Source organism: Micromys minutus (genome assembly GCF_963924665.1).
Source record: "Micromys minutus genome assembly, chromosome: 18".
NCBI lineage: Eukaryota > Metazoa > Chordata > Mammalia > Rodentia > Muridae > Micromys > Micromys minutus.
In genome coordinates, this window is record NC_137953.1 from 47,404,630 (window position 1) to 47,416,965 (window position 12,336).

The 12,336-nt window shown below is 42.7% G+C and overlaps 1 protein-coding gene across 1 annotated transcript in view; it reads left to right on the forward strand.

The window, feature by feature from the left end:
• Positions 1–646: 646 nt before the first annotated feature.
• The window catches only part of CHCHD3 (coiled-coil-helix-coiled-coil-helix domain containing 3), a 236,032-nt gene continuing 224,342 nt past the window's right edge, over positions 647–12,336 (forward strand). The window contains exons 1-2 of the mRNA XM_080932626.1: positions 647–883; positions 10,485–10,572. Coding sequence (XP_080788752.1) covers positions 803–883; positions 10,485–10,572 — 169 coding nt within the window. The 5' untranslated portion in view covers positions 647–802. The remainder of the gene's footprint in view (positions 884–10,484; positions 10,573–12,336) is intronic.

Sequence of the window (12,336 nt, forward strand, 5' to 3'; positions counted from 1 at the left end):
GAGATACAAACATGGGAAAGTGTTCTGTCTGTAACTTTGTGTACATATTTTTTCTTGTGTATTTTTGCATGTGGATTTGAAAGCTCTACATTAAAAGTTGCACTTCACACAGACTGACAAATATATGTCATAAGACAGGAACATGAGCAAAGTCTGGGCCCCTTTATGTTTAAGACTAAATGGCAAAATAATAAGTTAGTGTTAGAGGTTTGTGAACTGGAATATAAACATTGCTCGTTTAGGGGAGTGCATCTTCCATAACTTGCTTTGAGTTATTTGGAGAGCCTGTTATCTACTTAACTGACCTAGGATTTTATAGCAAACTGCAAAACAAGCTGGTTGGGTGAACAAACTTCTTGACCAGTAAGAGGCCTCCAGGGCCGTCAAGACTACAACTCCCAGAACACTTCGCTCACTTTATAGTGTAGGGATTGAGACCTGTCACAGCACCTAATCACGCCAGATCGAGACTACAATTCCCATTATCCTCAGAAGCTCCGGAAGCCCTGTTAAGCACCACCTGTTGCCGTAGCATCCGGGTCTGGACCAGCCAATCCTAGTGCACCTTCCAATAAGAGGCGGGCAGTTTACCACTCGGGCTAACCCAAGGCGCCCTACTTCTAGCACGTGACCGGAGGAGGCGGGCTTTTGGGACCGGCGCCTTCTCCTTGCTTTTTGGGGTCGTGGCCTTGCTCCTGCCCTGCAAGGGAAGCGTCCTGGGCTTTCACGCGCAAGTGTGCGCGTGGGTCCTGACGTGCTCGTAGGTCCACGCTCAGACTCTGCGGGGACAGAGGCAAGAGCTATGGGCGGGACCGCTAGCACACGCCGGGTCACCTTCGAGGCGGACGAGAACGAGAACATCACCGTGGTGAAGGGCATCCGGGTGAGTGCCGTGGGCGGGCGGAGGGCAGCCCTTGAACTCGGATCCCAACTCCGAGGTGTGTCTGGGACAGCTGCACCTGCTTTCTCCGCTCTCGGCCTGCCCTGCTGTTCCGCTAGAAGTCTGGGTCTCTGGGAAGAAGCTCGTAGTTTCAAGACTCGGCACCTCCATTCAGAGAAAGTTGTTGGTTGAGTGCCAAAAGCCATGCACTGTACTGGGGTGGTGGTGCTGGGTCACCGCAGTCGTCTTTGCTCACAAGTTGCAGGCCTTTATTGAAACTCTTGCCTCACTGCCAGTCTGTGTGCCTCCTGTACACGACCCGGGCCCTTCTTTTCCACGCACGTTTCTCTTTCAGAGTGAATTTTAAGGATTACTCTTACTTTTGCTATCCCATGCTCCTCTTCTGGTTTCACCCCTTCCCCCAACACATACACACACTCACGTATTCAAGTCATTCCTGTCACTGCTGGCTAATTTCTGGCTCTGGCTCTTTCCCTTCCACCATAATGTCGTTTTCCCAGGAACCTCCCCTGTGGTTTGTTAGCCCAAGTTTTGAACCGGGTCCAGTTACTACAGGCCTACAGCTGCCTGCCTGGTAGGGGTGGAGGTTGGTTTACAGTCCTTCAAGGTTGTAGAACTAAGGCAGTAAGTTCCAAAGGATTCTTTGTAGGGACTTCTTAAATGCCCTCTGCGTGTACTTGATACATGAACTAAGAACTTGAATATCTCTAGGGTGTTAGTGTACACACACACTAACAACTTTAATATTCTCCTTTGCTCCTGACTTTGGAGCTTCATGGTTTGGGAAGTACACTTGCTTGTGCCTAGTAAATAAAGCACCATGGCTTCAGAAAGTTTTAGAGTACTTCATATTTTCTGTCTATCGTTTTTACACAACTACTCTTAATCAATGAAGTATGTAAAGTTACAAGGAAATAAAATAAAATAAAAACATTAAAAACACTTCAACTGTTTGAAAAGTTTTTCCTTTGAAATGTGTTACTTTGAAAAGAACCTATTAAAGTTTTTTTGATTAGAAACTCCAGCCAGTTGAACTGAGTCTGTGGGTCTGTCACCAGCAATTCTCCCTGTACTAGGGATAGGACTCTGCTTGCTGTGGTTTAGTTAGCACTTTTTGTAATAAGATAAGAATTAGTGGAAACTTGAGTTTTATACAGGGATGGAGAAAAAAAAAAAAGACAAGAAAGTTGGTTAAAGGCTCTGGATGTTTCACACTAGAGAGTGAAAACTTAATAAGAGAACGTAAATTTCAGGTGAGATGATTTTGTTTAGAAAAAACGCATTAAGTCCATGTCCCCATGTTTCAATATAGATAGGCCAATTACATAGACAAGTTGAAAGAGTTTGGGCACAGCATAGAGACTGAGATACAATGTCAGGTAGGGTAAAGTGATAGGCTCGGCAGTAGGGATGTGCAGTCCGTTAACTGGCAAGCTTGTTTCAAAGAACTTTTGCAACCTTTAAACAAACCTTGTTCTTCAGCCACACAACTTGAAAATCTTGCCTTTTTTTTAGATACATTTCATTTCTATTGTTACAGTCCAGGCACAGGCCGGCTCATTGTGATTTGTATGCTGCTCTTCTGCAAATGCCCTTGGCAAGGTTCTCCTCTGCTTCTGGTCTTTTCAAGGATTGCCTGTAATCTTGAGTGTCATTCAGTTTTCTTGTTCTTCAGACTGGTGGAGCTGAGTGTATCTCAGATCTAGCTCTGAAGTCACATGGGCTGCTTGATGCTGTCAGGTTTTTTTTTTTTTTTTTTTTTTTTTTTTTTTTTTTTTTTTGAGAACAGAATATAGGCTGTTGCAGCTTTTCTCAAAACTGGTATGCTGTTGAAAATGGAGGACTTGGAACCATTTTGGGTCCTTGAGGTCATGGACAGGAGAAAGCCAACTTGGGATTAAGCTGACATTTTTAATTAACCTATGGCTCTGGAAAAGCCACTTCTGATGATACATTCTTATTCATAAAGTGGAATATTATCACTTCCTTTGATTAGGGTAAGAGAATAAGGTTTATAGACACCTGTTGAATTGTAGGCTTTTAGTTTATTATCATTATCATAATTATTATTAATTATTATCTGAAGTGCTGGGAATTGAACTTAGGTCCTCACATGTGCTAGACAAGTACTGTACTATTGATCTGTATATTTCTAAGCTGCTTTGTATATTTTAAGCAGTCGTCATTATGATAGGGTTTCTTTCACATTTAAAATTACAAAGTTCTTTGGAAGTGCATTGGAATCCAACAAACCTGGGTTCAGATCTCTGTAGGATTTAGTATAGCTTATGGCATGGACAAGTCACCTTTGATTGCCTTTCCCTCTCTCCTGTTTCACTGTAACTGCATATTAATGAGAATGTGGCTCTGTGTGTGTACCTAGTCCTTCCTCGGGAGAGCAGAAGCTTAAATAACTAAGTAGGAGAGCGTGCTATGCCTCAGCGAGAGACCCTTACAGGGTAGACTGAGGATCCTGAGATCATCTGTTCCCTGTGTGAGTCTTATACATTTAGCTGCTCATGATGCTTTTCTTGGCTTTGTTTTCAGGCATGAGAGCAGTATTTTTAGCATGAAAAGCAAGGCTTTGTCTTTAGGGAGTTGCTAAAACATGAGGAGATGAGGCCCAAACTTCAGTTTTTATGGGTTAATGCAACTTGGCTGAAGAAGCCTTTTCCCCCCAGTTTTGATCAATTTTATAATGTTTAGGTTCATCACTTGAGAAAATTAAGAGTCTACCAATAATTCAGTACTCACTGCTGGGAATCCAGTTTGTGCTCTGTTCCATTGATGAGGATAGCAGTTTTACTTCCATTATCCTAATAAGAAAGAATAGCATTTAGTGAGCAACAGGAAACTTACTAAGTAGGCTGAGTTTATTGATAGATCATGAATATTCATATTTTTCTTGCTGAGGTACTTATGGCTTGTATTTAAAGGACCTACAACTTGCAACAGTGTCAAGTTTCAAGTTTCTTATTGTTGGCAGGCACTACTTTTTTATGGTCTTATATATGCTCTCACTTTCCCCTAATTTGAGCTGTTGCTAGTATTTTTTTCCCTCGTATTCTTAAACCTGGTTTCAGTTTTGCATATGGAACTACTCATGGACTGAATGAAGGATTACCCTCTTGCCTTGCACTCTCTCTAAGACTCAAATAACTTTTCTAGTGATAGAAAAGCATTTTATTACTCACATTACTCGTGCTTAATAGGATTTTTGTGTCCACCTGCTGAGCCTGCTCAGAAGGTGTGCTCAGAACCTGGCCTTTCACAACTTTATCTAAAACATCAGAGTTGTGAGTGAACTCTCCAGAGCAAATGCCAACTTCAATGAGTATCATTTTCAAAGTTATACTTATCACTGTTTCTGGCATAACGAATCTCTGCAGCTGGTCTTGAAGCTGCAAGCTGACACTCAGAGGAGTCACTCAGAGTGCTGTGCCCACCTCCCTGAAAGACACCAGGGGCTGTGGCAGATGTTGGTAGTCAAGAGCCCCTATTTGAAGAGGTTTCTTAATGTGGGGAGCTGTAGAGGGTTCTTCAGAGCTAGTGAGGGTTATACATTTATTTGGTTAGCCATAGGGACTGTGAGTGATCTAGTTAGCTGATAGAGAATTGGTGCCTTTCAACTTTAGGGTCTGTGAATGTATCGGGCCATCTTAAACTTTCTAGGATTCAGAAGACAGTGGCAAGCTACATATGAACTAGTAAGGAAACGATTTACAGAAATGAGTCTGTGTGTTTCCCCTGCCATCCCATTTCATTTCTTTTGCTTATGGGAGTCATGCCTTAAAAAGGTAGCAGGGAACTAGTAATCAGAAAATGACCTGTTCCTTTGTGGAGGGAAAATCAAGAGAGAAAATTGCATCAGTGTTCTTTAAGTCAATTTGATAAGAAACATCTAAAGACATCTAAAAACTATTAGGGGCTGAAGTTGTGAACTATTCTGTGTCATGTGACTTCCATATTTACCATCTCAAGATAACTTGAGCTTCCCTTTCTGAGGGCTGAAGACTTTATCTTTGTTCCTCTTACTCAGCCTCCTGTGCCTGAAAAAAAAAATACTGAGTTCTGATTGGCGGGTCATATGTTTGTGTAGATTTTGGAGAAGACCAAGCATAGTGAGTGGGAAGGGTTAAGTGGGGTAACTAGTGATTGTATAGAATGCTCTATGGAGGGTACCGGGTGTCAGGCGGTGGCCAAGTTCTGCCTGCTTAAGTGCTTTTGGATGGGGTAGGTAGACCAAGCTAGCTCATTCTGTCAACAGGCCTGCTTGGTTACCCTTACTGTAATAGTGTTTCTTTGGGTTCATAGGCCACTGTAAATTTTAGAAGGTATGGACTCTGCCTCCAACAGCACAGTGAGCACACAGTTTTGTGTACATCGAATTAATCCATGGACCCCAAAGTCCAGAGGCCTCTGGGAATAGCTCGTAGCCTCAGAAAATGTGTAGAGGGGTGTTACTTCACATTTTGTTTGGATAGAGATTCTAAATGGGTCAGCGAATGGGAAAAGGCTCTTCTAATGGTTGTGCCCTCTTTAAGGACAAATGAGTTTCCTGGAGAGTTTCCTCTTATTGAGGCTGCTTGTCCAGCTCTTACTGAAGTTGAAGTTGTACTTTTGATTCCCACCTCTACCACCTTTGGGTTTGGTTTTCATCACAGAGAAGAGCTCAGCTGTTCTACAGCTACAGGTGTGTGTGTATCAGCTCAGTCTCCTTCAGTCTTGTCTGCTGCCTTACAAGTGGGTGCCTCTTTTCCCAGAGGTCAGGTGAGATCTGAGCGTGGCTGCTGTGTTTGGATAGCCTGGGACACCCAATAGTGCTCGAGCTCAGGAGGTGCACCTCCAGGGCCCAAGAATTCAGCTGTAGAAGAATAACGGATCGGCGACCCTGAACAACCCCACAATATGCAGGGTTATCAACTCTGTACTGTGCTTAACATGGATTCTTTGGATAACATGCGCTTATGCTGGACTACATGTGACCATAAGGTGCACCGAGAAATGTGTGGTTGGTGTTAGAATAGCATTAAGGAGCAAATATGGAGGCGTCAGAAAAACCACAAAAGCAACGAAAGGGTAACAAATACTTACTGCTGGGTTGAGAGCATATTCTACTTCTATGTCCCAAAAAGCATAGGGAGAGAAAACCTAATACCTCATACTTGCGACTCCTAACCCATGGGTTGGGTGACCCTCTCACAGGGGTCATCTAAGGTCATCTAAGGTCATCTAAGGTCATCAGAAAACATAGATTATTATGATTCATAATAATATCAAAGTACAATTATGAAGTAGCTACGAAAATAAATGTATGGTTGGGGGATCATCAACATGAGCTGAATTAGGGGGTGGCAGTATTAGGAAGGTTGAAACCATTGTCTTACACACACCTACAGATGCTGGTGAGAACTTTAGACCTCATCCTTAGCCCCATGTGGAGAAGGAGCTTCATGTTAAGTTTAGGCCCAGGTGATAAGAATGAACTGGAAGAAACGGAAGTCTGTGCTGGAGTTAAATGAATAACTGCGGGGCAGTGTGTGTACTGTAGTCCTCATGTATCCCAGTGGCCAAAACTTTGACCTTCCAGACAGGAAAGTCAGCTGGCTGTCATTTTCTCTGAGCCAGCTGTTATTTGAAGGGCAATACTTTGAGGCTGCTTTTGGGATTGAAAGGACTTTTTTTAGTTGCTGAAGAAAATGGTATACATTTTGAAGGGAAAGTAGATGGTGCATTTAAATATACAGATCAGTGTTTATAGCTAACACTTCGGTTTTGGCTAATGGTGCTGACTAGTTATAGTTACGTGTAATTTTAGTTGTGCAGTTCTTTGGTTTTGGGTCGAAATTTAGAATTGTCAATTAAAATGTAAAAGGTACTGTATGTATAAATTATATAAACTGATAGACTTTATATTTTTAGATATACATGATAATATGTAATATGACTTTTTTAGTTGGTGAGGATCAGGCCCGGGGTCTTATGATGCTAGGCAAGTGTTTTACCATTGAGTTCTGATCCCAACAGTACAGAGTTATGTAGTATATATTGTAACATTAATGCATTGTTATGAAATATATGGTATATATGAATTAAATGTATTATGTATCACTTAATGTAATAGATATCATTTAAAATAGCCCTAAGCTTTAGTAATGAAGGCCCATTTCTTCTTATGAGAGGGAATGGTGTGCTTTTAGTGTATATTGCAAGACTGATGGGTTATGTTGCTTCAAGAGCATGGGACTAGAGATTGGGGCATCCAGTGCTGGGCTCAGTGCTCCCTGTAACTGGATGTTGTTACTCAGAGTCACCTGGGAGTGGGGAGGATTGGGGTCAATGTTGAAGCTTTTTTCATCTTTGTAAATGAATTTCAAAAGTATATCTCGCAGCCGCTGTCAGAAAACTGGAAGCTAGACTTGGGGCACATGCCTCTCTTCCCAGTATATGGGAGGTGATGACAGAAAGGTCAGGAGTTCAGGATCGTTCTCAGCTACATAGTGAGTTGAGGCTAACCTTTACTATTTTACACAGTTCACACAAGTATCCCAGGGGTCTTGAGTTAGTACTTGGTATATGGAATATTGAATGACTTACTCAGTGATCCACAGGAGCTCAATGTCATGGAAAGGTAGACACATGGGGGTGGGAAGGGATACTCTACCAGTGGAGTATTTGTATTAAGTATAGTGGGCACAAGGAACCTTAGCTCTGTTAGGCAGACATGGCTGGATGGAATGCAGAATTCATTTGGTGAGTGAGTGCTTTTGGATGTTCAAACCAGATCTTGAGACCCCATCATAAGGGGTCTGGAGGGAAGGCAATAGTATCGGGAACAACAACATAGCCACCTGTGAGCAAAGGGAGACTCGAGACAGGGAAGAAGTGCTAACAATTCATTTGATGGTTTGGGCTGGAGGAAGCCATGGCTAAGGGAATAAGAAGGCCCTTTCTGATTTGGGATCCTGGATGGCGGCCGTGGCAGTAACTAGGTAGAAGGAAAGCAGAGCACATGAGTCAGTCCTGAAGCCCAAGGCCTGGCCGAAGAGGCAAAGGGAGCTCTGGGGGATGGGTGGTGGAGGTAAGACTTGGCTAGAGACCTCTGAAATGTGTGCGGCGAGCAGTCAGAAAGGCACTGTTTTCCGGAAGAGGGCCGTAAGTGTGGGGTTAAGTTTGAATGAGAAGCCATGTGGTTAAGGTGCTTTGCAGATATATATTAGTTTTATAAATCCGAGTGTAAAGGATTGCCACTAGTGCCCTTTAACAGAGTGCTTATGTAGTTACACTGAGAGTAAAGGCAAGACAGTGATAGCGGAGGAGGGGGAGTTGGAAGAGCCTCAGTGGGGAGGAGCACTACCCCGCTGCTTATGCCCAAAGCCCCAGGGTCCTCAGTGACCTCCGTCTTACCAGGTATCCAGTGTGATGCAGAAGAGGGATATTTGATACTGACCTTGGTACTTGGACTTGCTGAGTTGGCACAGCTTCTCTGCTGTAAGACTGTCATCTGGGGCCTGGTATTTGTCTGGCAATAGGTTTTTCTACTTCCATAATAGATAATGTAAATATTTACCCACAGGCTTGCTGAGGAGTGTGTGTGTGAGGCGCTGGCACAGTAATGGCATGCAACAGGCATGAAGCCCATGTCAGCAGTTTGGAATCCGAAATACCTGCTAGACATTATTATTTTTGAGACAAAAATCTTTCTGTATAGCCCAGACTGGCCTTGAACTCTTGTTTCTCTGTTAATCTGCCTCCTTAGTGCTGGATTTCAGGCTTGTGCTGTCATGCAAGGCCCACAGTATCTTTTGAATGTGTTAACCTATTGTATTACCAAGATAATGCCCACACCCCATAGCATCATTATAGAATAATTTACATGTTTGGAAAGTAGCCTGTTCAGTAGTTCTTAAAATAATCACTATGCTATAGTGTAACAGTTTATCCTTCCGCCTCCGCCCTAGGTAACTTTGTTTACTGATGCTTTATTTATAGAATTGCCTTTTCGGGTGGTTTCATGTAAATAGACTAAACACAGCCAAGAGTGGTAACCTATAGCTATAATCCCAGCACTTGGGAGGTGTAGGAGGCTTGAGGCTAACCTGAGCTACATAGCGGGACACTTGCCTCAAAGAAATAAATTTGTAATATGTGGTCTTTGGTGTTTGTCATATCATAGCTCTTACTGGAACTTCATTCCTCTTTATTACAGAATTGTATTCTATTTTGTGAATACATAATGCTTTGTTTATCCATTCACCAGTAAATAGCCACTTGTTTGTTTCTACTCCCACTATGTGAATAATGCCTCTGTGAGAATTTTGTGCAAGGCTTTGTGTGGACATATGCTTAATAGCTTCTTAATTGGTCCTTTAGTCTCCTCCAAGGGGTCCTTCTGTTCTTATCCTGCTTCAGTCTGTTGTCTACACTGTAGCCAGAGTGGTCTCTGAAATGTAGATCTGATTATGTTACTACCCTGCTGGAAATCCTCAGTGCCCCTAAGACTTAGTTTTTACTAAGCTCAAGTCTCATTTTCTAAGTTTTTTTTAAAAAAGTATTATTTACTTAATAATGTACACTGTCGCTGTCTTCAGACACACCAGAAGAGGGCATCAGATCCTATTACTGATGGTTGTGAGCCACCATGTGGTTGCTGGGAATTGAACTCAGGACCTCTGGAAGAGCAGCCAGTGCTCTAACAACTGAGCCGTCTCCAGTCTCAGCCCCCCTACCCCTTAAAAATTTTAAAATTGGAAATATCTACCTTTTTCTATATTTATCTTTTACTATGCTTGATCACTCAATCATTCATTCATTCATTCATTCATTCATTCATTCATTCATTCACTCATGTATAGTAGTCATTAGTTGTGTAAACATTGTATTTTCCATGTTTATTTGGTCTGGAGATATAGGACGTCAAAATCTTTGCTCTTTTCTCAAGAAAATACAAAAGGATAATGATTAGTGGCCATGGGGCGGTGACTCAACTCTGCAGTCTGAGTGTTCCCCAGAGCCTCCAGCCTGTTGCCAGCTGCCTCTCGATTTCCCCACTTGGTGATTTAGTGGTGACCACCTCATTTTTATTCCTAATCTGGTTCTTTGCCCCATTGCTTTTTCCCTGAGTTCTGTTCCCCTTCCTCTGTTTTGAATTCTTCAAGTTTAGCCTATTCTTGTCACAGAATTAGTGCCTAATAAAAGCTGGTGAAAGCAATTGTGTGTTCTTAGCCTTGAACAGGAGGGAGGGAGGTAAGAGGAAAGAAAAGCAAAGGAGGTCGGGGAGAGGAAGGGCTGAGGTCTGTTAACACATACATGCATATGTATTTACTAAATATTTACTGAATAAGTACTGAAGGAATTCTGGTGCTTGATTTTTCTCTGAGATTATAATTTAGTGCACAGCAGAAACCAAGAAACATTTGCAGTAAGCACTTAGGCGCACAGTAGAGGAAGTAAAGGAGTAGTGCTGTGGGCGTGGCCTGGCTTGTGACTGTTTCTGCTTGTGTGAGTCTAGTCAGGTGGGGATTGCTTGAATGGCAGTGCACTGTCTTCTTTCTGTCTCACTTTCATTCTCTTGTCTCTTCAGCTTTCAGAAAATGTGATCGACCGGATGAAGGAGTCCTCTCCATCTGGCTCTAAGTCTCAGCGATACTCCGGTGTCTATGGTGCTGCAGGTATGGCGACGTTCTCATAGGGGTTTTGGTTAAAAACCTAAGTAGGGAAGTTGACTCAGCAGTCAAGCTCAGCAGCTCTTTGTCTTTGATATTTGGATGTTCAGCTTTTAGGGTGAATGTTCGAAATCAGCACTAGGGTTTCCTTTAAAATGCTCAGCTCTGCTTTCACACTTGTGAACTTTTGTTTTTCTTATCCAGCCCCTAACCCCTTTGCTGACCTGCGTGCTCATCCAACAGGTATTTCCTGGGCACCTGGCTGTGTCCAGCACTTCTCTTTCTCTCATCTGCAGACGCACCCAGCTCGCGTTTGCAGGGCAAGTGCTCTGCTGCTGGGCTACATCCCTGAGCTTTCCCACTGTTCCTGATACTGCCCAGTGTACAGTGGGCAGCTGCTGGCTGTGAAATGACAAGAGCAGTGATCACTTTTGGATGAAGAGTTCTTGAGATTTATTTGAAAGGTGCTCATTTGGCTGCAGGTTATAAAGGTGAGGAAGATGAGTTGTGCAAATGGAACTCGGGGCAGGGAGGCAGTTTTGACCCTCAAACTGACCATTTAGCTGGCAACATTTGGGTTTCTGATACCAAGCATAATCAGGAACAGCTTAGTAGGGCTGCTGAACCATCTTTATGGTTAACTAACAGGATGAAAGGCAAGCACATATCCAACTTAAGCACATATCTATACTCCCATTTATTCTTCTATAGACCTGCTGTTTCTCACCATCTTTTTTAGGAAAGAAACCCCCTGAATGGAGCTGCATTTTCCTTTTTTCTTACTCACATCCAGCCAGTATCCGATCTTGTCAGTAGTATGTCTAGGAACGCATTTGGACGTATTCTTTCTGGCCCACCTCTACCGATACAGGCCAGATAACCAACATCTTGTGCAGTCTGCACATATCCTACGCTGTGCTGGTGACGGAGCAGCTTCTATGGTTTCATGAAAAATGTGACTTAGGCGCTTCTCTGTGGGATGTGATGAGGTGTGACCTGAGATGCACCGTGACCGGACTGTGACGTCCTCACTTACCTCTCACCACGCTTGCTCCGCTTACTCACTCTGGAAACTTAGAGTCCTCTGCCCTTATCTGTCCACAGGGAAGCTCCGAGCTCCTCGGGCAGTACCTGCTGATTATCAACTGTTGAATTAAATTAGGAAAAAGTCTATTGCATATTTTGAAAGTAACTACTTTTGATCATTTTAGGATCTAATTTTATAAATCTAGGCAACATTTACCCAATTGCCTGCATTATAAATAATAAATAATACATAAATAATAAAGCTTTGTGAGTTGTATCAAAGAGCTTAGATTTTGTGCAGATATAACTAAATGCCTAATAAGACTGTAAGGAAGGTAGAGCCTCAAAGAAGCAACAAACCCAAGAAGATGTTGAAATTAATGTTAAATATCTTGGTTTGGGAATAAATTTTGATGTACGTGTATTTCTGAATTTGGAACTTGTTTTAAAATTAGGTTGGTTCTGCTCTGTTAAGGCAGATACTGATGAAATGAGTAAGAAATGATAGGTAAAGGGGTGGTGCTAAATCCTTTATCTCTTACCTGATCTTATTTCTAAAAGCCTCCAAGAAAGGAACTGTTACTAATGTATTTTATGCAGAAGGAAGCCGAGGCACAATGTGATTAATTGTTTTGCCCACAGTCACACAGCCGGTAAGCAGCAGAGCTGAGAGCTGAACTCATCCATGTGACTCCAGAGTACATGCCACTCTATTTTATGACAGTTTGCCCGACCCCCTGCTTC